Source organism: Mobula birostris, chromosome 2 (assembly GCF_030028105.1).
Source record: "Mobula birostris isolate sMobBir1 chromosome 2, sMobBir1.hap1, whole genome shotgun sequence".
Lineage (NCBI taxonomy): Eukaryota > Metazoa > Chordata > Chondrichthyes > Myliobatiformes > Myliobatidae > Mobula > Mobula birostris.
The window spans coordinates 204,802,650-204,828,887 of NC_092371.1; the positions used below are offsets into that span (position 1 = coordinate 204,802,650).

The window sequence follows — 26,238 nt, forward strand, 5'->3', positions numbered from 1 at the left end:
AACACCGGGTCCACAGTCATTTACGAATTCCGGATTGACATACGGCTGATTTTTAACTTTTCCACAAAGTAAGAAGCCTTGCTATAACTATTCGTTCCATTACATTACATTACATTACATAACGTGAAGTTAGCGAAATAAGTCAGAAGCATAAATTCTGCCTGCGCAATATTAAACGCACCCTCTATGTAACACCGCCCTCCAATCCAATTACAGCCAACATAGTGACGAGAGTGTCTGTCTGTATCTCATTTTACGGCGGTTGGCAATTGACGAGAGTGACGACATGAAATTTAATATGTGTTACGTCAAGAGATACGCACCGCGTCCACGGCCAGCCTATTGGCTGGCCCGTGCGAGCGCCCTGAGTGGCGCTTGGATTGGAGGGGTGAGCTGGCAATCAGGTGACGTGCCCGCCCTAGCTCAAGCGCCGGGGTCCGTGGGTGGTAGGCGACACCGTGAAGTGAGCGCAACCAGGGATGACTCTCAAATCGACTGGTGGTCGTTTCTACAGCACTCGTTGCTGCGTCTTCTGCCATGTTCGAACCGGGACCATCGTCCTCGGGGCTTGGTACATGGTAAGTGTGCTGGCGAGAGGGGCGGGGGAAAGGGTTACGGGTCCGGGATGAAGTAGGCGGGCGGCTGCTGTTCCGGCATCTCGGCCTGTGCTCTGTGAGGGTAAACTTGCTCCTGAAGTTAAAGGGTAATAGGGGTCATGGTTTTCAGGCGGAGGAATGAAAAATAGAAGTGGGGTAAGCTGTATTTCTTTAGTGGCCGTTCTTCCGTACTGTCTCGTCTCGTTTCTTCTTAGGCATGACTAGGAATTTGTTCCCAATCGCTCAATCATCCCCTTCGGACATGGCTTCAAGAGCCTGTCGTTTTGCTGTGATTATGTCTCAGTTTCTTGGCTTTTTTTCTGCGGGGAAATTGTTTGGGAATGCCCACATCTGGGTGAATCAGAATCTGACACCTCTTAGAGCCCGTATCACTCTGAGTATGTCCAAGACTTTCCCCGTCTTTCAAGAGTTCTTAACTTTACTTCAAAGTCTCTGACTCACTGTCCCTGTTCTATATGATAGAATTGTGCCTAATCGTGAATTTGTGTAGTCATATATTGTAATTAAATGTGGAAATGCTTGGAGTTGGATTCTCTACTGCTTCTGCATTCTTCGTAACGAATCTGAATTCATGTTTTTAACAAGCAAAATACACTACGGGGACTCTCCAATTGTGCTCTTAAGAAGTTCACGTCCACGTCTGCTTTTGTGACAAGCAGAAGTTTACTGTTTATAGTGGTGTTGCTTCCACCTTTGGCAACACATTCCTACTTTAACATTATGGAAGTTTTAAAGACCATAAGACATTATTGGGCCAACTAGCCCATCGAGTCTGCTCTGCCATTCAGTCATGGCTGATCCTTTTAATTCTCTTTAACCCCAATTCCCAGCCTTCTCCCTGTAACTTTTGATGTCATGTCCAATCAAGAACCTATCAATCTCTGCCTTATACATCCAATGACCTGGCCTGCACAGCTACATGTGGCAACAAATTCCACAAATTCACCACCCTCTGGCTAAAGAAATTTCTCCGAATCTGTTTTGAAAGAGCACCCCTCTATCCTGAAGCTGTGCCCTCTTGTCCTGGACTCTCCCACCATGGGAAACATCCTTTTGACGTGTATTCTGAATAAGCCTTTCAACATTCGAAAGGTTTCAGTGAGATTCCACCCCCCCCCCCCATCCTTCTGAATTCCGGAGAGTACAGACCCAGAGCCATCAAACATTCCTGGTATGATAACCCTTTCATTCCTGGAATCCTCCTTGTGAACCTCCTCTGGACCCTCTCCAATGCTAGCACATCTTTTCTAAGATATGCCCAAAACTGTTCACAATACTCAAGGTGAGGCCTCCCCAGTGCCTTTTAAACCTTTATATTGCTTGATCTTTTTGCTATATATTGCTGCTTATTTCTTCTCTCATTCAGTAATCATTCAATGACCTCTTCACTTTACAGCACTAATCCCATCGCTTCATTCCATTAAAGCTGAAAAAAAGATCCATGCTTTAAATATTATGGAAGCTTGAGCTTCCACAACTCACTTTAGGAAAATAATTCCATATATTCTCACTGGATAAGGAAATTTATTCTTATTTGTTCTTAGATTGTCATTGCCTTTATAGTAGGCACTCAATCTGGAAGAAATATTATCTTCACATCTACCAGTCAGGTTCTTACGAATTTGATCTCTTTCAGTCTGATTATTTGATTCTTTTAAAACCTAGAGATTTATTGACCCAGCTTGCTTAGATGACAACTACTCTGTGAGGAATCTATCATCCCACAAATCAACTCATTGAAAATTGGCTGCAACTCTCTGTATCATGAGCACATCCTTCCTTCAGTAGGGATATCAGACTTGTGTGCAGCGTTTCAGAATTGGTTTCACTGGGCATCCTTGTGATTGAAGTAAGACATCACTGTTCCTGTTCTCAAATTCACTTGCACTACAAACTATTCCAATAAAGCACCATTGTTTACTCTAATTACTTGCTGATTGAGCATTCAGGATCTGATTGACATGTATTTTTTTTGCTTGCTTTGATAATGTTCTGGAGTAATGTTCTGGAGTAATGTTGAAGTTTGAAAGTGCAGTGCTATACAATTTTTCAAACTTTTATACAATTAGCATTTAAATTAACATTGTGCCCATATTCTGAGAATATCACTTGGTTGCCATAGGAAAGGTAATTTCATCTTCCTTTGGTAAGCTGCACTGGCATCAAATCATTTTCCTCTGTACAGCTTGCCATCCACATTCAGACATCAAGGTAATGCCTCTGTCATTTATGTGGCTATAGATTTGTATCTCAAACTGGAACTTCTTTAACTTTTTACCAGTGCCCTTGGAGAAATTGTCCTAACTTTAAGAGCACAAATTAGATCCCCTAAGAAGAGCATTTAAAGAGCATTTATATAAAAAAAAGTTAGTGAACTGGATATATAGAGTACCAGACACATTTTTAAACCCGAATTTGAGCATCAGTAATTTTTCTTCATATCCCTCTTGATATAAAATGCACATTCTGCTCTACATCAAGAACTTTGAGAACTTGCCCCTTGTAATATGGGACTATTTGTGAGTTGATTTTCAAAAGTAGATGTCATAGCCATGATTCAGTGATATCTGGAGAAGACTTTCAGAGTTGTATACTTTGATAATAAATGAAACTTTGAACTGAAGGTTTAAATTTGCAGTGCGATGTAATGTCATTATATGGAAATTTTGCCAATGTTAACTTGATAAGTGTTGTATATTTTCCACCCTTTTATGCAGAGCTTTTTGATTGCCTTCATGTTGAAATTGATGCTTTTGTGCTTAAATTTAGTAGCTTCATACATTGCACTATAGGCTGTTGTCTAATGTAAATCCATGCATTAGCTTTATTGATAAACTACTTTTAATGGATACTTGTAAACCAAATGTCTTTGGAAGCTATTTTACATTTCTGTGTTCACATTTTTGAATAGGTGGTGAATTTGCTGATGGGCATTTTGTTGACTGTGGCAGTTACTCACCCTGAAAGGGTGGCCCCACTGGATCTACAGTATGAAGTTATTGGAAACTACTATTCCTCAGATAGAGTGACGGGTATGAAAAATATTAACTTTTTCTCTTCCTTAGATCAGTACACGTTTTTAATGCTTTATTATTGAAATGCAATGAGTTTTCTTTTTTGCTAAATGGTGTTGATTGCAATCCTTTTCCACATGACCAAACAGAATGTACTGCTGCAAAACAACAAATTTTACAACAAATGCCAGTGATATGAAATCTGATTTTGATTAAAAATGCAATTTTTCCATGTATTTATTCTTGTAGGTAGATGAGCTTTGGCATAGAGATAATGAACATTTGGCCTTAACCTTTAGCAGAAAAGAAATCCACATCTTGTTGCATCTGGTGGTGGGAGGGGGGCCTGAGGGGTGCGCAGGTGGTGGTGGTAGAGTCAAAAATGCTCTAATTTCTGCATGAGTTGATTTTGAGTAAACTTATTTCCTATTCTTTGAATTTTCACTCAAAGGAAAATAGTTCCCCTTTTTTAAAAAAAAGAAACAGCAGTTTAGTTCCCTATCAACTTGTTAAACTGTAGCAACTACAATCTAAATAATTAGCCACAATTTAGCTATTTTAATTCTGATATCATGTTTATAGATGTTACATCACATTCACCTTGTCTTACCAATAGTCCAGATCAAATCTGATGAAGCTTTTGTATGTGATGTGTAACTTCCTCTTTCATTATTGTAACTCTCTTGAGATAAACTTGTTTTGAAGTGTAAGCTCTATTGCAATCTAGGCTCAGCTACGTTCTGCAAACAGTATAATGATGGTGTTGTATTTGTTTACTCTGCATGTTGGTTTCCATCAGTCAGGTTTATTATCGGCAAGTGTTGTGAAATTTGTTAGCTTAACAGCAGTACAATGCATACATAATATAGAAAGAATAAATCAATTACAGTAAGTATGTATGTGTGTATTGAATAGGTTAAAAATAGTGCAAAAACAGAAATATTTTTTTAAAGTGAGGTCAGTGTCCATTTAGGAATTGTATGGCGGAGAGGAAGAGGCTGTTCCTGAATCACGGAGTGTGTGCTTTCAGGTTTCTGTACCTCCTCCCTGACAGTAAAAATGAGAAAATGGCACACTCTGGGTGATGGGGGCCCTTAATAATGGATGTCACCTTTCTTACTGCTCCTTGAAGATGTCCTGGTACTATGGAGTCTAGTACCCAAGATGGTGCTGACTAACTTTACAACTTTCTGTAGCTTTTGGTCCTGTGCAGTAACAGACCCCCCCCCCCCCCCCATACCAGACAGTCTGTCAGAATGCTCTCCACGGTACATCTATAGAAGTTTGAGTGTTTTTAGTTGACAAACCAAATCCCTTCAAACTCCTAATGAAGTATAGCCGCTGTCTTGCCTTTTTTATAGTTGCATCAATATGTTGGGGCCAGGTTAGATCCTCAGAGATCTTGATATTGCTCTCTGTCCATTTCTGATCCCTGATCCATTAGGGTGCATGCTGACCTTTTGATGCACAATGAGGTGTGATGCTGAGCGTTACTCTATCCTTTGTGATAGACCAACCATCAGCATAGAATCTCTTTTGAATTATGGCACCCCCAACAATGAAGTTAATGCCATTCCATCCTACACTTTGTTTTCTCATCCCTGAAGAAAAGTTTAAGGTTTTAACCATAATACACATTGCAGCAGCATAATTGTCTCAAAATTAAGAGTTTAAACCAGTGTTTTGTTATTGTTGTTTGTCAGAACTCAAGACAAATAGTTGGCAATTTTAAAAATTATGCTATTATTAGCTGTGTGCACTCTAGACTAAGGACCATATAAAATAAACAGAGGTTGAAGTAGTAGGGTAGAATGGTAAAGGCACTGTTATCTTGTGTATGTCAGCCACTATTTAGAAAACATGGTTACTTCACTTTTCAGCTGGGTAAGCCATCCAGCTAATGCACAATATGATCTCAATACCGTTGATTTTGGTCTAAATCTGGTGTGTTTCCATTTAAATGTAATTGCCTGGTAAAAGCCCTGTATGTGCCATATACAGTATCTTGAAAAAGTATTCAGCCCCCATAACTATTTTCACATTTTACTGTCTCTTTTTCTAAATTTAAAACATATTAAAGTAGGCTGCATTACTGTCTGGTATGGGTGGGAGTGCTACTGCACAAGATCAAGAGAAGCTACAGAAAGTTGTAAAATTAGTCAACTCCGTCTTGGATACTGACCTCTTTAGTATCCAGGACATCTTCAAGGATGTCTGGGCTAATCTACAAACTCTGGGCATCATGTCAGATCAAAATAAAAATTCCAAAACCTGTCAACAATTTACTAAAAATTAAAAACCAAAATTGTGAGGCATCCCCTTTGTATACTGCTAAGCTACCAATATTACCTTACCAACTCATCCAATCTATTGATATAGATCACCTATTTGTTTTCAATGAATTCATAGGAATAAACGCCCACTCTCTAAAGTCTAACACTATGGTAGATTTTAACAGCAAACCAAAATGAAGACAAGGGGGCATTCAAGACAAGTCAGGAAAATTATAATAGAGAAGCACCAATCTTGGGAAGGGTACAATACCTTATCAAAGGCACTGAACATACCTCGGAGCTCAGTGCAGTCCATCTTGGAAAAAGTAGAAAAATATGAAACAGCAGCCACAGTGTCTAGGTCAGGCCATTCCTCTAAACTTGGTTGCTGGAGAAGAGTGGCACTTGTAAGAGAGTTTACTGTGACGGCAGCATTCATTCTTGAGTGAGCTACACAAGTTGTGGCTGCAACTAGAAATAAAGTTCATGGCTTCACAACCTCTAAGGCCTTGCAAAAAAAGAATGTTTATGGAAGAGTGGCAACGAAGAAGCCCTGGATAAAAAAAAAGGCATATGCTTGACTGTCAAGACTTGGTGTAAATTTAATACTGTGCCTCAGTCAGGTAACCACCTGTAAAGTATGGTAGAGGTTGCATTATACTGTGGGGATACTTTTCAGCAACTGGGACTAGAAATTTGGTCAGGACTGATGGGAAGAGTAATGCTGCTAAATACAGAGATATCTTGGATAAAAACCTGCTAGCCTCTGTCTGAAAGCTTAAACTGGGGAGGAAGTTTGTCTTTTAGCAGGACAGTAACCCAAAGCACACTGCTAGAACAACCATGGAGTGGCTTCAAATAAAGAAAATTGGGGCCCTTGTTACCCAATCAGAGTCCTGACCTTGATCTGATCAAACATCTCTAGCAAGAGCTCAAGATTACTGTCTACTGCCACTTCCCAACTAATATGGCACAGCTTGAGCAATTTTGCAAGGAGGTATGGGCAAATCTTGCTCCATGCGCAAAGCAAGTAGAGACTTATCCAGAAAGACTACTGGCTGCAATATCTATGAGAGGTGGTTCCACTAAGTGGAAAAGGTGGATGAATACTTTTGAACTGCTGACATTTAAGTTTTTGAATTTTTAGTTTTTCATGCTTTACAATTTCCCCTGTTTTGGGGCTCTACTGTGGGGGTAGGGGGAGAAGAGCATGTGATTCACACATCGAAAGTTGTCAGCTAAATTGGTCAAAATCCCTGGTTGTAATACTCCTTTATGTGAACAAAGGGTTGGGGGCTGAAAACTTTTACAAGGCACTGTCTGCAGAATGGCAATGCTGAAGTAGTATGTTTGTGATGCACACTTAAGAATTCCTCAAAGGCAAAATTTATTTTAAAAAGCGCAAGTGAGTTCTTCAGGTGAAAATGATGTGAATATTTATTCCTGAAACTCATCATTGATATGATATATTTGTTGCAGGGTGACGAATTTTAAGCATTCATTTAATTATCTGGACCAACTAAATGGGTAACTTTAGGGCCAAAGCCATTTGGAAAATATATTTGTATGGTCTGCACAAATTATTCATTTTGGAAGTTATGCATAGACTGGGTATATAATTTAGTGAATGAATATCAAGATTTGTGGAGGTAGATCTTCGCAGTAATTAAGGAGTTAGCCCAGGTAATGATAGATTTTAATGTTGGCACTGCTAGTTAATCTTGATTTCTTCTCAACATACTCATTTTCCTTTCTGGATTTTTTTTAAGTAGAGGAAGATAAACATCATTACTGTAGTTGGTCTCAGTCAATTGGTTCCCAAACGTCGTAGGTTGTGGTAGCATAGTGGTTAATGTAATACTTTACAGTGCTTGCTGTAAGGTTGGGGTTTAGTTCCTGCTGCTGTCTGTAAGGAGTTTGTACGTTCCCCCATGATCAAGAGTTTTTTCCCCACATTCAGAAGATGTGTGAGTTGGGGTTAGTAAGTTGTGAGCAGGCTATGTTGGTAGAGTACGTATGGAGATATTTCCAGACTGTCTCCCACTGTATCTTCAATGGAAGTGACACATTTCACTGTTTCAACGTTTTGATGTGCATGTGGCAGTTAAAGCTGATCTGTCTTTCAACCATTGCCAGGATGTGGTTTTTAATGACTTTGCAATCAGAAAATTGTGTGGTAAAAGAGAAATTCTGTCCATCTGTTTTTTTTGTTGTTTTTAAAGCTTGTAGTCTAGCTTGATTTTTTTTCTTTTTGTTAAAGCTATCTAACAGTCCTGTTTAACGTCGTCGACTCGGCCTAGGGGGCCGACCTGTTTAAATATTGCTATAATTCTTCAATTTGAATTTTATCATATTTGAATGATACAAAGTTCAAATGGCCAACCTGGCAGCTTTTCAAAATTATTTCCTGCTGACCAGATATATTTAATATTTTGAATAAATACTCTGAATTTGTTTCATTATATTTTAAATTTTCTTTTTGTTTAGAAAATGCTTGTGTTGGGTTTACCATCTCTCTTTTGATGTTTACTATCAGTGCCATGTTGGTGTATGGCGCTATTACTGTAAGTATTCTAATGCTAAGTTTTTGTCCAAATAAAAACACTTTAGCATTGTTTTAATTGCAGATTCTTCTGACCTTTTTACTTTTCCCTTTTAATCCAGCATCGTGGAGGATGGCTGATTCCATTCTTCTGCTACTTGCTGTTCAATTTTGCTCTGTCTTGCCTTGTTGCCATCAGCTCTCTCACCTATGTACCCAGGATCAAGGACTATATTGACCAGTTGGTAAGATTTGGAAGTCGTTAAATGTGCATTATTGTTACAAGAAACTCTGCAGAACATGCTCTCTCCTTGACATTGCGGGAGGTATAAAGAGAAGAGCCACCAGGACCCGTTACAGAAGCTGCTGAGCGAGCCTCCAGTTGACTATGGATCAAGAGGGGTGACCAGTGGACCAGTGATGCTGGGACCTGATCAATCCCGACTGGGTCGTCTGGTCGTCTGATGTTGAAAGACCCAAGACACTTGTTGACCTTAGAACATCACTGATTATGTGTCCCAGTGGATCCTAGGATGTATCGCACCATTGTCAGATATGACTTGCAAACACCAGTGCAAATATTGCCAACCACATCTATGATTTAAGTAGTTCTGTTACCCTGTTTTAAAATTTTTATTTTGCTTAAGTATAGGCTGCTTAGCTTTGTAAAGTAGAAATTTATTTTCCAAATTCTTAATATTGCTTTGAGAAAATAACATTAGTTTGCACTAATTAAACTGGGAGATGATTTAAGTTGTTGCATGCTTCAGATAGTCTAAATTGCCCAAAAGCCAACTTTCATTCCATTACTTGTGTTGTAGAGCATTGCCTTTTCAAATTACTTTTTGTTCTATGGATTGATTTTTACCTGCTTTTTTTCTTAGTGATTGTTATTTTTATGAGCTTTAACTTGTGTAGGTTATTTTATTTTTAACTATCCCTGACCCCAAATTTAGTTATATGAAAATAAACTAAATCTTATTAATCACAGGTTGCCACTATTGATTTTGTTTTTGAATTAAATGCCAAAATAGAAGCTAGATTCTAGAAAATAGAATCAGCACTCCACTTTTAGAAATGATTTTATTTATTCCTATCATGTTAAATATGCAAACCTCTTCTGAAATTATTTTTTATTTGACTGCTACAATTTGCATCACTCTTCAGGATGTCCCAAATCACTTTACAGCCATTGGATACTTTAAAAATATTGATGTTATAATTTAAAAATGTATTTAATTTGATTATAGGAGCATTGTATTAACAAGAATTGTTTTAGTGATTGGATAAATTTATTGCTCATGTTACAGGTAGATTTTTTTGACTACACCACGGAAAATTTGTTTTTAATCCACATTAATGGTACAGCTTTAAGTGATCTAGCCTTTGCAGCATCTAATTTTATGTCATATTTTACAGCCGGATTTTCCTTACAAGGATGACCTCCTTGCTTTGGACTCGAGTTGTCTTCTCCTGATGGTTCTGCTTACCTTTACAATTATCATAACTGTTAAGGTAAGCCAGTAGAAGCAGAGCTATAGGACAATGTCATATTTCATTAAACGTAAAAATTCAAAACAGTTTATATAGAATAAATCGTTTTAAACAAAGATGTTAAATATCCTAAGCAAAAGAGCTGTTAAATACAAGCTTTGGAAAGAGAATGCTAGTCTGCAGTGTTTCTCAATTTAAGGTCTGCCTTAATCACAATATATTGCTTGTTCTTTAATTACAAGACTGTGAAGATATCTACACAGTTTCACCAACTGTAAAACATTGCTTAATTAAGAGTGGAATTGTATGCAGTTATTTTGTGGCCATCAAATCTATGCCAACTCTTGTGTTCATGTCAGTCTTTTTGCCCCATTTATTCTTCTCTCATGCCCTTCATGCCCTGATTCTCCTGCTTCTCTCTCTCTCCTCCCCCCCCACCCCGCAACACCAACTCTAGGGTTCATTTGCAGTAGCTATTTAACCTAACCAAAACCATCACACCAAGAAGAGGCTCGTGCAGTCATGAAGAGCACATGCGTATTCCACATACAACTGCAGAGTTTGAGAATTAATCTGGATCACTGGGTCTTTGCAGGAGTGTCACTAACTGTGGACCTGTTTTTGTATCTTCCAGGGAGACCTATCTTTAATCAGTTTTCTTCCTTGTTATTCCAAAATATAACATGACATCTGAAAATATGCAAATGCTGGAAATTCACTGAAAGGTCGTAGATTAAAACATAGATTCTGTTCCTCTCTGCACAGAAGCTACCTGACTTGCTGAGTCATTCCCTTACTATATAAGAATATGACTAGTTTTGACATTCATCCTCTCCATTGCCTTCAGCAGCTCCATTTCATGAAAGTCCACTTTTATATAGTTGGCCTTTGAGTTATATTTTTAATGTTGCATTAACCTGTCTGTTTATCTAATTGTTGATTGAGGGGAAAAAAGTATTTATGGGCCAAAGACCAGTACTGTGTTCTATGTCATTACATTACCTTATTTGGACTTCATCTAAGTTTTACTCTATTAAATTGAATGCCTCCTGGGCACTTTTGTTATATCTTACAGGCTTACTTCATAAACTGTGTCTGGAACTGCTACAAGTACATCAACAATAGGAACACACCTGAGATCGCTGTGTATCCAGCTTTTGAAACACCCATTCAGGTATGCAGATATACAGCAAAGAATTTACCCCCACGGGGGAAATTGTTACAGTAACTTAATGTCCCTTTCATTTGTGAACTAGATTTTTTTTCCAATGTTAATGCAATATTCAGAGGCCAAGCTTTTGATTGAAGACTCTTTTGGTGGGGGAAGAAAATCTCAGCTAAGATACAGTGCTTCAGACAACTTTGTCTTATTAGCTCAGCTATAGCCTAGGAAAGAAAGTCATTAGTCTCCACTTGGCACATTTCTGGTATCACTTTGTAGTTTGTACTTTTTGGTTCTTAATTGTGCATTCATTGGTTGTTTGAGGCTAGATATCGAAAAGACAGTCATTGAAATTGGGCTTTTCAAAAGTTGACTTCAAGATAAAGCAGAGTGAGAGTAATTGCTAGTTTTTCTCAGGCTATGTCCACACTATGCCGGATAATTTTGAAAATGAAGCCTTTTTTCTTCGTTTTGACCTTCCGTCCACACTAAAACGGCGTTTTCATCTCCCGAAAACGGAGATTTTCAGAAACTGTCTCCAGAGTGAATAAATCTGAAAACGCCTAATATCCATTGCAGTGTGGACGGGGTAACCAGAGCTTTTTAAAACCGCTGTCATGACGTACCGGAACAGATGGCGGCAACGCAGCATTTCATTGTTTTATTATTATTACTTTATTGTCGCCAAACAATTGATACTAGAGCGTACAATCATCACAGCGATATTTGTTTCTGCGCTTTGCAGAACCTAACAATTTCAGAACAGACGGCAACGAGACTGAAGCCAGAAGAGTTAGAAATGTACTCACCAAATACTTTGACCCATAGATTACTGAATAAATAAGTATATTCACTTTGCCTTGTTTTCTGTCCTTGCTTGTATGAAGGTGGTTTACCTATTTATGCAAGTACTTCTCTGACAATAGATGTGTTACAGCCTAATGTAACATTGTATGGAAATACAAGATAACACTGATGCAGACATGTTTTTTACATTTAACAAGGTGCTTTATTAATGCAACAGAGTTGGTCAGTTTTTCAATGCTCATCGTCAGCCGGGACATACTGTCCGTGAACTCCCTGTTGGTTGCCTCCATACGCTCCAGTATTTGTTTTTTTCCATTTTTAAGTCCACCACTGCGAGAGCCAAGAGCAATTCCTTTTAAGTTTTTCTATTCTGTATCTGGACAAACACGCACCAAGTATACTGTTTCCTCTTCGCTTGTTTTGCCCAAATATCCGTTCTAATGTGGACAGAGATATTTTGAAAAACGCTTAGTGTGGACGCCTGTCGTTTTTACTTGAAACCGGCATTTTCAAAATTATCCAGCGTAGTGTGGACGTAGCCTCAGTAATCATTTTGGACTTTGGAATCAAGAAACAATTCCTGAGATTTGCAAATAATATCAAATTGGGTGTGGATAGTTGACAGTGCGGGATGTTAGATGTATACAGATAAACCTAATGGGTAGATGAAATACCTGAGATTCACACCTTTTTCACAGTTCTAAGGCTACGTCCACAGTATGCCGGATAATTTTGAAAACAAAGCTTTTTCTCTTCGTTTTGACCCTCCGTCCACATTGAAATGGCGTTTTCGTCCCCCGAAAATGGAGCTTTTCTAAAACACTCTCCAGAGTGTGTAAATTTGAAAACGATTGTTGTGCGTTGTAGTGTGGACGGGGTAAACAGAGATATTTAAAAATGCTGTCATGACAACACCACAATAACAATGCTTTTTCTGTTTCTGCTTGGTACTGCGCAAGCACTGCCGGACGGCTGTTTTAACACACAGTCGGTGTGAATGACGTGAGAGTTAAATTGTAAAGTGAGCTTTTTTGACTAGATCCCCTAAATTGATTTGATTGAGTCTATCTTTAAAAATATTTCTGTTAGAAATACCGCGCAGGTCTGGCGGCAGAAGATTCCACTCTCTTGTTGATCTTGGGTAGAGGACGGCTTCATGAGTGTGTTGTTTATTGTCTACGTTAATAGCTTGTTTGGAGTTAAACATCTCCACATTCTCCACTGCTTTGCTGACTTTGTAGTTGTTTGTAACTCGCAGAAACAGCTCGACTTCATTGTCGTGTCTAAACGAAGAAGTCCGGTTTGCTTTTTCCAGCGGAAGTTTTCTTTGTATTCCTCGAAGACATTGAAAACTTTCGTTCGCTGTTGTTGTTGGTACTCTAGTTTTTGACCAATGGAAATAGCACAACACTGCCGTGGAAACATAAATATTATACAGTTTCCTCTTCGCTTGTTTTCTGTAGATGTGTCTGCGCATGCCCAGTAGGAGTAGATTCGCCCAAATATCCATTTTAATGTGGACAGAGATATTTTGAAAAATGCCTAGTGTGGATGCTTGTTGTTTTTACTGGAGACTGGCGTTTTGAAAATTATCCGGTCTAGTGTGGACGTAGCCTAAGTTCAAATTTAATTTTGTCTTACCTTTTTCTGTACTTTTTTGTTGGGTACTTTGCATCCTTTCTGGCAAAAAACTTGGAATGCTAATCTTAATATTCAGTTCCCTCAATATTTTAATCATCTTTACATCATTTTGCGTTTAACCTAGTCCTGGTTCTTCATTATTGAGTGTACTTCAACTTTACAGATTTTAATCCTTCATTCAAATGATTCCATTTTAGTATCAGAGAATGTATACACTTTCTTTCTTTTCAAATCTTTTTATTGCTATACAAAAGAAATAACATGAGTACATTGAAGTAACAACACTTGCAATGTCTCAAAAGACATTATCTTAAAGATTGAAAAAAAATTTGTGATAACAAAAAAAACCTACTAAGCAGAAAAAGTAAGGGGAAAAAACCTGTTAGGTGTACAACCTGGACCCATGCGTCATACTAAAAGCTTCTAAAAATAAACATCAAACCGCCAGCAAGAAAAGAAAATATACCAAAAAATTTACAATTAGATCGTGGAAAAAATCTTATCAATTAGCTCAAATGATAATAACAAGCAAATGAGCCCCATCTTTTCTCAAAATCAAATAAAGGTTCAAAGGTTCGACTTCTAATTTTCTCCAAACTAAGACATAGCATCACTTGAGAGAACCATTGTGACAGTGGGAGCTGATGTATCCTTCCACTTCAACAAAATGGCCTACCTAGCTATCAATGTAACAAATGCAATAACATGTTGGTCAGACAGAAATACCATGAATATTTTGAGGAATTATTCCAAAAAGCACAGTTAATTTATTAGGTTGTAGATTAATTTTAAGTGCTTTAGAAATTGTTGAAAAAACTGAGTTCCAAAACTGTTCCATTATAGAACAAGACCAAAACATAGGTGTCAGTGTAGCTATCTTAGTTTTACATCTATCACAATAACTATCAACATTAGAAAAGATTTTAGAAAGTCCTTCGTCAAATGATAACGATGTACAATTTTAAATTGAATCAATGAATGGCTAGCACAAATTGAAGAAGTTAACCAACCTCAAAATCCGCATCCGATCCTCCGTCATAGAAGTCAAATTGAGTTCCTTTTCCCAATCCTGTTTAATCTTAGATAAAGGATGCTTATCCCATTGTAATAGCAAATTATAAATTCTTCCAATAGAACCCTTGATCAAAGTATTCATACTCATAATAGTATCTAACAGGCCAGCCTCCAAATTGTAAGGAAAATTACGTAAATAGTTTTGTAAAAAATGTCTAACTTGAAGGTATTGCAGAAAGTGTGAGTATAAAAGAGAATATTTATCAATTAATTGTTCAAAAGACATCGATCTATCTTTAAATAAATCCAAAAAAAAATTGGATCACTCAAAGATGTAATTTTGTTAAATTAAACTACAAAGTTTAAATTTTTTGAGATTAAAAAAATTGCGGAACTGGAGCCAAATTTGTAAAGGATACTTAATCACAGGATATAGGTTTAAATTAGCAACGTTAGCTAATTATATAGGTAAAGCAGCTCCCAATAACGAGGTTAAATAAAACTTTTTTACAACTTTCAGTTCCAGGCCTACCCAAATTGGCCGATCACCCTTATCAACCCAATTTAACCAAAAAGACATGTATCGCACATTAACAGTCCAATAATACATTCTTAGATCAGGCAAAGCAAGACCTCCATTCTTCTTCAATTTTTGTAAGTGACATTTACCAATTCTTGGTCTTTTATTATTCCAAGTAAAAGATAAAATATTAGAATCAATCCGATCAGAAAAAACTTCCTAGTCAAAAATACAGGTATATTCTGAAATAAATATAAAAATTTTGGTAAAATCATCATTTTAACTATATGAATACGACCAACAAGTGAAAATGTAAGTGGACTCCATCTACTAAATAAATACTTCATAGAGTCTACTAAAGGAACAAAACTGGCTTTATAAAGATCCTTATATTTTTTAGTAATTATAATACCTAAATATCTAAAAGAGTCAGTGACTTTAAAAGGAGTGCTATCATATATAGAGACAGAATCACTTAAAGGAAACAATTCACTTTTACTGAAATTTATTTTATATTCTGAAAGATCTCCAAATTCATTAAACAATTTTAGCAAGGCAGGAATAGATTTGTCAGGATTAGATATATAAACCAATAAATCGTCAGCGTAAAGAGAGATCTTATGCATTCTCATTCACAAAAATCCCATGGATATTTTTAGCCACACGAAGAGCAATCAAGGGGTTCTAATATTAAATTAAACAACAAAGGACTTAATGGATAGCCTTGCCTTGTCCCCAGTGAAAGCTAAAAAAAAGGAGACCTACAATTGTTAATGACAACAGTAGCAGTAGGGGCTTTATATATCATTTCAATCCAATTATTAAAATTAGCACCAAAGCCAAATTTCTGTAAAACATTAAATAAATATTTCCATTCGACTCGATCGAATGCTTTTTCAGCATCCAAAGATACAACGCATTGTGGAGTTTTAAAAGAGGTTGAATATATAATGTTAAATAGTCTCCGAACATTTGAAAAAGAATAGCGACTCTTTATAAAGCCTGTTTGATCTTTAAAAATAATTTTACCTGAAATATTCTCCAACCGATTGGCCATTAGCTTTGACAGAATCTTAGCGTCAACATTCAGTAATGAAATAGGTCTATATGAAGCACAGTCAGTGGGATCTCTATCTTTTTTAAGAATTAAATAGAAGCCTCAAAAAAAAGTAGAGGGTAAGTCACCTTTCACAAAAGAATCCTTAAGCATTTCCAACATATACTGAAAAAGCAACTTTCCAAATTTTTTATAAAATTCTACAGGATAGCCATCAACTCCCAGGGACTTACCAGATTGCATTGGAAAAAAATAGCTTTATGAATTTCGGCTTCAGTGATTTGAGCATCAAGAGTTGTTTGATCCTCAGCCGAGATTTTAGGAAAAACAATCTTTCGTAAAAAAGCATTCATTTCAGAGGAATCTAACGGACATTGAGATTTATAAAGTTCAGCATAAAAATCTTGAAAAACCTTATTAATTTCTTCATATTCCTGAGCCAAGGTACCATCTTTCCTATGAATTTTCATGATTTGCCTTTTGGCTGCAGCCATTTTTAATTGAGATGCGAGCAGTTTATTATTTTTATCTCCAAACATATAAAATTGGCTCTTACATTAAGCTAATAGCCTTCAATGGGATGAGTTAATAACAGGTTTTATTGTGATTGAAGTTCCACCCTTTGTTTAAATAAATCAATACTGGGGGAAATTGCATAAATATTATCTAAATCTTTAATTTGTTCTGAAATTCTATCTAATTCTGTTTTAGTCTGTCTTAAATTTAGCTGAATAAGAAATAATCTGACCACGTAAAAATGCTTTAAATGTATCCCATATAATTAATTTAGACATACCCCCTATATCATTCAAAAGAAAAAATTCTTTTATCTGGGTTTCAATGAAACTGACAAAGTCAGAGTTTTGCAATAATGTCTGAGACATGCGCCATGGTGGGTGAGCAAGAATGATATCATCAAATTCAAAAGACAACTCAAAGGTGTATGATCAGATATAGCAATAGCGTCATATTCACAACTTTTAACACTAGGCAAGAAGCGGGGATCGATTACAATATATTCGATCCTCAAATATTTTTTATAAATATGTGAGAAGAAAGAATATTCTATGTTATTGGGATGGAGATACCTCCACAAATCAATCAACCCAAAATCAATCAAAAAGGAATTAATAAATAACACGGAACGATTTGGAAATCGCTGATTGGTTCAATCATAGCATTTAAGCAGCAGTTAAAATCCCCACCTGTTATCAGCATATATTCATGTAAATCAGGCAGTAAAGCAAATAACTTTTTTAAAAAAAGAAGGATCATCTAAGTTAGGGCCATACAAATTAACCAAAACAACTTTTCTGTTACAGATCGTTCCTTTAACAATTAAAAGTCTATCATTAGAATCTGATTCAATATCCTCTTGAATAAATAGATTTAATAAAAATAGACACGCCTTTTGTTTTACTCTGAGAAGTAGAGTGGAATTGTAAACCATTTCACCATCCAAAAAATCTATTTTAATCTCCCACCCTGATATGTGTCTCTTGAGCAAAACTTATATCAGGTTGGAATCGGTTAATAATAAGCCTTTTTTCGTTTAATAAGATGATTCCAACCACGTACATTCCAACTTATTATATTAATCCGTTTAAATACCATACTGTAATTTTATTCTACTTTATACATGCGCAGAGCACGTACCAATATGGGATGATCAAAAATGGCGGCAATGAAGAATACAACCAGATAGAAAATGCGCATGCTCCAGAACCACCCAATGGGGAAAAAGCCTCTAACACTAATCCCACCCCCTTCCCGAAAACCCAAGAAAAAGGCAAGCAACCTATGATAGAGTACAAAGCCACTGACGCTCCGTCTGTATTTTCTTTCCCTCCCCCCAGTTAGTAAAAGGAGTAAGGTGACCTGGTTAAAAAAAAAAGACAGTAAAGTCTCAGCAAAGAAAAGCATTTACATTCCATCCTGTAATAAACAAGAAAGAATCAAAATAATGTTATCTCTTAGAGAAAAACCAGCGCCATCTTTAAGTTTAACATTAATTCCCTAAAAAAGACTTCAAATTCAATTATAAAATGTTATAATAAAACAGAAAAAAAAGTATATTTGACCCAGCTGAATTTTCAAAAATACTAATTATTAATATCATAAGTAATTAAACCCTCCCAAATATATATATCAAAAGCCCTATTAGTAGGAAAAAACTACTAATTAGCTGATTAGAAAAGGAAACAAACTCAAACCAAGTATTAAATTAAAGGAACAAATCCTCTTATCTTCTTTTCTCAGTCAAATGTTCATATGATTATTTAGACAGTCATACTTGAGCCATAAATCTTCTTTCCAATATGCAATAATGAACAACTCTCCTTGTCTTTAATTAATCTCTTAATGAAATATACAAATGACCTTCATAATTCTTCTTTCAAAAATGCAAATAATATACAGATAGCCAAACAACCTTTCAGAAAGTTCATTCAGTAGCGGTGTCAGTAACAGCAGCGGGTATAGCCTGAACAAAGTCCAGTGCAGCTTTTGGATCAAAAAACGAACGAGGAGGAGAATTAGCAGGAAAAACTTCAATTCTTGTCGGATACCTCAGAGAGGGAAACAGTTTTTTGTCATATGTCTGTTTCATTGCCAGGGCAAATTTTGATCTTTGTTCCATTACCTCTCTCGGGTAATCTTCGTAAAAACGGAGCTAAGACTCCATAAGTCTAAAAACTCTGTTTTCTTGCGTGTCATATTATTTGATCTTTAATTTTAAAGTGATGAAAGCAAACCAGAACAGATCTTGCTTTACTAGAATCCTTCAATTTCGAAGTAAATGCCCTGTGTGCCTTTTCTATAGCAGGCGGCTTTAATAAAATGGTAGGAAGTAAAGTGTGAAAAGCTTACCAGACTAAGCAGTTAAATCTCCATCTTCGGCTTCTTCTTGCAGCGCAACAATTCGTATATTCTTTCGGCGAGACCTAGTTTCCAGGTCTATAATCTTATTTTGATATCTTTCCAAACGAGTTGTAGCTTCAGACAACTTTTGCTTAGTTATCTTCAATTCCTCTTCATGTGTAATAACTTGAGTTTCCAGGTCTTTAAGTTTTCCCAGAAATGACTTCATTTCATTACTATTCTTTTCCAGTTGGTCTTTAATTGATCCATTCTGATCCCTAAATTGAATTCAGTGTCTGAACGATATCTTCAGCGCACGATGGCATTTCATCAGATCTTTCCTTTTGCACCTTTCCTTTCCCATTACCTTTACCACTGGGTTCAGGTAAATTCTTCCTACTGCTCGTAGTCATAGACATATTGTTCCCCCTCAAGAATCAGCAAATAAAAATTTTAAATTCAAAGTTTAAACTAGGGGGAGAGAAAGAAAACTAAGAGCAGCACAAAATTACTGCTACTCCATTTGCAGACAGGGGCGGTCTATGTATACTCTATACAACGTGAAATTCTTGCTCTTCACAGATGTCCATGAAAAAGAGAACCACAAATGACAGAAAAGCTTTAGAACCCCAGGGCCCCCTCTTTTCCCCCTCCCATGCACCATCAACTTCCTCCCACACATTTTTCATTGCACATCAGCCCCAGTCTTATCATAAGATTTGCCAAACTGCTGAATTTGAGTTCATTTGTGCATATCTATCCTGCCTGGATTTTGTTTTTATTGGCCACTGTTTTATCTGGTGAGACTTGGGAGAGCAGGTGCTGGAATCTGGAACAAGAAGCAAACTGCTGGAGGAATTCAGGTCAGGCAGCATCTGTAAAAGGAACAGGACAGTTAACATGTAAAATGCTTAAAAATACCTACTGTTACAATAACAATTTTATGTATTCTTTAGAATTTATTATACTCAGTAAATGCAATTTAATTGTGAAGTTTAATGTAAAACATGCAATTTCATTAAAGCTTGCAAGTAAAGGTTTTTCTGATATTGCTTGCATGTTATTTGGGATCTTCAGTATGATTACAGCATTTTCTTAGTGGGATATGTTCTGGTTTAGAACCAATCAAATCTGCTAATCAAGATACATTTCGGCTTCTGGTACAGTGATGATTTACTTCGTTTCCAAAGCAGATTTCAAAACTTTAGATGGCTGTGCATTATTTATTTCGAAGCATTTCCTTTTTCTGCTTGTTGGCTTTATTTGTGAATCCAATGAATAAATTGTTAACTCAGTTAGCTGTTTATACTTATAGTGAACAGTAATTGTTGGCTAACAGTGTAATCTTGTCAATCATGAAAGCACATCAGTTGTACAAAAACTAGGTGTCAAGCAACATGGTGATCTCAGAATGAAATGGGTTATTTCACAGAAGCATGTTTCTTTGGTCCATGATTGTCTACAGCCTATATATTGAAAATATAACTAAATATTTAATAGTCTAGAATACAATCTAGAAAGAGCTTGCTGCTTTAAAAATATAATATTTTTGTAACTCTTTCCCTTTGGTTATTGGGTGGCTTTTAAATTGTAATTCTGAATAGTGTTATTGGCTGTTGTGGGCATTTCAGGTCAATATTATAATTTGAATGTTGTGCATTGGAAATATTTCTGTTTTCAAACAGTAACGTGTTCAGAATTTAAAGTAAATTAAGTCACTATGACACCATGTGTTTAAGAAAAGTACTAGTGTTATTGTTCCATTTTGGTGCATGTTGTAGAGGATTTGATCCACTGTTTCTCTTTACATGTATAGTTATTTCATTCAACTGTTTACTACAGCAAAATGGCTAGGAATCAAATTCTATTTAAGATCATAGTAATAGCATTGCTTCAAGCAACATTTCTGAGCATTACACCTTTCACAATGTGAAATGTTCTTCATAATTGTCTGTAAAAGACTTTGCAGTTCACTGCTTTGCCACCTTGGAATCTTGGGGAGGTGGGAGGGGGGCAGCAGAGAATTAAGGTCAAGGACCTGTCAGGACCAATGTTTGAGATCTAACAAGTTCTAGTTTGTGGCGAAAAGGGTGATAGATAAAGGGTTTCGTATATGATATGGTGGAAATAAGATATCAAGTGGAATACCACTTCTCCATTTTGTGAAAAAACATTTAAAATAGCATCACCCAGATCATTAGAGATATCGGAACTGTGGGATGCAAGCCCTAATCCAGAATTTAGAAGCTCTGTGTTCAAGTACAACAAGTAACTAAGAATGCTGTATGATGTTGTGTTCTTTGAGATGGAAATTTGAATACAAGGGTACAAAAATTTTGCCATCTACACCTAATTCAATTGGTCTATTTGGGTCCTTTTATGTCCTGCATTATTCAAGTGCCTATCTAAATGCCTCTGAAAGATAGTGATTCCAATACTACCTCTGGCAGTGAGTTCCAAAATGTCAGTCACTTTGCTTAAAAATAAATGAGACTTAGTTTAATTTATTTTTAAATTCCTACCTCTCTCCTTATTTTTGATACTACCTCCATGGAGAAAGATTGACTATTTCTCCTGTCTAAGCCTTTAATTTTATTACTTCTATCATTTTCCCTCAGCCTCGTAAACAAACCCTGCTTATCTGTTCTGTGCCACCTCCCACACGCTATCACCTCTTCCAATGATATGGTGTCCAGAACTGTACACACTCCCAAGTGTAGTCTCACTAGTGTTTATATAACACTAGTTAAACCTCATACATGCCAAATGCCACTGTCACTAGTTAGACTTCCAACAGGAAGAACCATTTCCACCACTATCTTCTGCTTCCAATCACCAAGCGAATTTTGGCATTAACCAGCTTGTTTTGGATTCCATGTGCCTTAATCTTCTGAACCAGCCCACTATGGGACCTCATTGGATACCTTCCTATAGTTCATAGAGACAATGTATACTTAGTGGCCTTCATCTGTTTCCATAGTTACCACCTCAAAAAAAACTTGGACTATTACAACAGGATTTTCCTTGCACTAAACCATGCTATTTCTGATCAGCCGCTGCCTTTCATAAATTATCCCTTGGATTATTCACAAGAGATTCTGCAGATGCTGGAAATCCAGAGCAACATATACAAAATTCATCAGGTCAGGCAGCATCTATGGAAAGGAATAAAGGGCTGACAGTTCTGACAATAAGACCATAAGATATAGGAGCAGAAGTAGGCCATACAGCCCATTGAGTCTGTTCCACCATTCAGTCATTGACAGATCCAATTCTTCCAGTCACCCCCATACCCTTTGATGCCCTGGCTAATCAAGAACCTATCTATCTCTGCCTTAATTGCACCCAATGACTTGGCCTCCACAGCTGCCCATGTCAACAAATTCCACAGATTTGCCACCCTCTGACTAAAGTAATTTCTCTGCATTTCTGTTCTAAATGGATGTCCTTCAACCCTGAAGTTGTGCCCTCTTGTCCTAGACTCCCCTACCATGGGAAATAACTTTGCCATATCTAATCTGTTCAGGCCTTTTAACATTCTGAATGTTTCTGTGAGATTTTCCCTCGTTCTCCTGAGCTCCAGGGAATACAGCCCAAGAGCTGCCAGATGTTCCCCAGACAGTAACCCTTTCATTCCTGGAATCATTCTCATGAATCCTCTCTGAACCCTCTCCAATGTCAGTATATCCCTTCTAAAATAAGGAGCCCAAATCTTCACACAATACTCCAAGTGTGATCTCACAAGTGCCTTATAGAACCTCAACATCACATCCCTGCTCTTATATTTTGTACCTCTAGAAATGGATGCCAACATTGCATTTGGCTTCTTCACCACCAACTCAACCTGGAGGTTAACCTTTAGGGTATCCTGCACAAGGACTCCCAAGTTCCTTTGCATCTCTGCATTTTGAATTCTCTTCCCCATCTAAATAAGTCTGCCTGTTTATTTCTTCCACCAAAGTGCATGACCATACACGTTTCAACATTGTATTTCATTTGCCACTTCTTTGCCCATTCCCCTAAACTATGTAAGCCTCTCTGCAGGCTCTGTTTCCTCAACACTACCCACTCCTCCACCTATCTTTGTATCATCGGCAGATTTAGCCACAAATCCATTAATCCCATAGTCCAAATCATTGACGTACATTGTAAAATGCAGCGGTCCCAACACCGACCCCTGTGGAACTCTACTAGTTACCGGCAGCCAGCCATTATAGGATCTCCTTCCCACTCTGTTTTCTGCTGATCAGCCAATACTCCATCCATGCTAGTAACTCCCCTGTAATTCCATGAGCTTTTTTGCTAAGCAGCCTCATGTGCGGCATCTTGTCAAAGGCCTTGTGAAAATCTTAAGTACCCCACATCTGTTGCATTTCCTTTGTCTACCCTGCTTGTAATTTCCTCAAAATATTGAAGTTGATTAGTCAGGCAGGATTTTCCTTTCAGGAAACCATGCTGGCTTTGGCCTATCTTGTCATGTGCCTCCAGGTACAGTGTAATCTTAAGACCCTTCATCAGATGCTGCCTTGCTTGCTGAGTTTCTCCAGTATTTTGTATATATTACCTTGATATGTTCCCTTCACATTGATATGAGGCTTAGTAGCCTGTCCTGGCTTTTCTTGGCTTAAAGCCAACCTCCCAGTACTTTGCTTATGGCATACACATTTGCAAACAGCTCTTTTGGGGCCCCAGTTATTTTCAATTCTGGCAAAACTTGTATAGAAGTTTGTATGTTCTTCCTGTGAGCACATTGGTTTCCTCCAGGTGCTCTGGTTTCCATCTGCAGTCAATGATGTGCCAGTTAGTAGGTTAATTGGTTATTACCTGTTCCATGCTGCATCTTTGGATAGACAGGCAGACTGGACCGGGCCAGAATTTCAGCTTCTCTATGCGTTCTACACGGACTCTGTTATTTGGATGAAAATAATTTGCACACCTCACCACTCCAGTCATTAGACCAATTAATGTGACATTTTGCTTATGACCTTCTCCAAAGGATGTGTCCTTAACATATTTTGATTTTTATTTGCATCAATTATGTTGGAAGATGACAAAATAATTTTTCTACAAAACTAATTCTCTAGTCCTAAGACTAGTATTAGTAATTTTTTGTATGTTCTTTAATATGGGGAAGTATGTCATGCCATGTTAGATGTCTTTTTAGATCTACATGTGGTCCAAGTTCCCCTGTATACTTGGGTTTATTCTTCATTCCTCGTTTGTTCTCCCCAAATGCACTCCTTACATTTTAATTTAATTTTCATCTACCGAATTAAAGATAATTCTTTGTTTTACCTGTGTAATGCTGTTTTTTTTTCTTGGGCAAGAGCATGACGTAAGATTTTATTGATATGCAGATACTCTGTTGTAGTACCTTCTACTTGAGTCTGAGAGTGAAGTAACTCCTGTTTCTTTTTCACTTACTTGACCTGTTTGACTTTTATTAGATGTTTAAGATCCTTTAAACTAAGCTGTGTACTTTTTGCCATGGTACAGTTGCTAAATTAAATGTACTTTTAGATTTTTTTGTTGAAATGGTACAACTCTAACATTTGTTTTGACAATTTGTTTTCAGTATGTGCTGCCAACCTATGAAATGGCAGTGAAGATGCCAGAAAAAGAACCTCCACCTCCATACATGCCTGCTTGAACATAATGTAAATCAAAGCAAATGAGTGTTTTTTCTTAAATTTGAACTTTGTTATCTTGCATTTAAGCTTTGATACTTTGTAACAGCAATATGTTTGGGTAAATTCTTGAGTACCTAGGAGATTATATTTTGTATGTAAACAGGATTAAAACTTAAACCTTTATCAATTACTTTTAAACTATTTCTTGTTAATTGAGTGAACGTTTTTGATCCTTCTGCTTTAATACAGTATTTTCCTTTGAATTGCCCTTCATTTAAAAAATTGGCTAGGGTTTATCTTGTAACTGAGTGGTAAGTTGATTGCTTTATGGAATGTCGAGGACCAAGCCCGTCATGAATTTGAAACTTAATCCAGATGCTTTTGCTGAGAGATGGTGCAGAATTTGAAATTGCAGTACTTGACTTCTACCACTGGAGGTTCCAAGTGATCCATTATTAAACCTCCAAAGGCAGAAGTGATGTGACTGCAGAGTATATTTCCCCTGATCTGTACAACTTTTTGTGGGCTGTAGGTTTCAACAGTTGGTTGATTGTCTATTTGCAACAAGAAAATGTGCTGTTGAATGAACGAGTCAAATGTACTTGTCCTCTTCTCAAATTGATTTAAGATTCTTCTCGGTATAATTTGGATCTGTTTTCAGTGTGAGGAAATAAAGACTGTTGCTGTTTTCTGCATTATATAGCTGATAACGTCTGAACAGTTTCTTTTCAATAGTTGGTTTTGTTTTGATTTACAACAATTAATATGATGTAGTTATGTTTCACTTTAAGTTGATGATTTATAGAACTGATTGTATCTCCACTTACCTAATCAACCTGTTCATTATGGAATAAAATGTAATTTGATACACATGACCATAATTAAAAAGCATGAGCCCTTTCTTGATCTCACCCAGTAGAAAGTATTTGGGTCAGGGAGGAGGTACTCCTAAGCAGTTCATGAAGGTGAATAAAGCAATTCTCATTTATTAGTTGCACTACATTTTACCATGTATTCTGGCTGAACCTCTTCAGTTTGATCTGCAAAAGTTTTCAAGAACTTAGAACAATACAACACAGGGACAGGCTATTTGGCCCACAGTGTTGTGCTGAACCAGTTAAAAAGAAAATTAAAAATGGCCAAACACTAATCCTTCCTATCTACACCATGTCTAATCCCCAAATCCTCCTTACCTCCACGTGCCTATCTAAACATCTCTTAAAAGCCTCTAATGTATTTGCCTCTACCACCATACCAGGCAGCGCATTAAAGACATCCACCAAAAAAAAAATTGGTGGAAAATGTAAAAACGCATGGACTCGCTTTGGAGCATCTGAGATACTGAGAATGTTGTGGATAGCACATTTAGTGAGTTGGTCCCACCGCAGTTTAAGGAACTAAGGAAAGATAGGGAATGGGTGACCAACAGGAAGAGCAGTAGCAGGAAGATAGTCTCCTATAATTACCACACTACCTGACCTCACTCTTCCCTGTCGAGCCTCAGAGCCAGCCACAGTGCCACCTGCCTGGCTGCTGCTGACGGGATCCAGTGGGTTATTTCCTCCCACCCACCCCCAGCAGTATTGAGGTACACATGTTGCTGAAGGG

General features: G+C 37.1%; 1 protein-coding gene across 1 annotated transcript; it reads left to right on the forward strand.

The window, feature by feature from the left end:
• The first annotated feature begins 404 nt into the window (after positions 1–404).
• On the forward strand, positions 405–25,505 carry laptm4a (lysosomal protein transmembrane 4 alpha). The gene is made up of 7 exons (XM_072251338.1): positions 405–578; positions 3,529–3,649; positions 8,392–8,468; positions 8,569–8,691; positions 9,866–9,961; positions 11,016–11,114; positions 24,576–25,505. Exons 1-7 carry the CDS (start codon positions 480–482, stop codon positions 24,648–24,650), a joined length of 690 nt encoding a protein of 229 aa, XP_072107439.1. The 5' UTR covers positions 405–479; the 3' UTR covers positions 24,651–25,505.
• Positions 25,506–26,238: the final 733 nt, after the last annotated feature.

Excerpts from the sequence above, each read along its gene's own strand:
- laptm4a (XM_072251338.1), top strand. The coding sequence starts at position 480 with ATGACTCTCAAATCGACTGGTGGTCGTTTCTACAGCACTCGTTGCTGC. Across the intron at positions 3,650-8,391 it reads TTCCTCAGATAGAGTGACGG|AAAATGCTTGTGTTGGGTTT; the intron begins GTATGAAAAATA and ends CTTTTTGTTTAG. Across the intron at positions 9,962-11,015 it reads CAATTATCATAACTGTTAAG|GCTTACTTCATAAACTGTGT; the intron begins GTAAGCCAGTAG and ends TATATCTTACAG.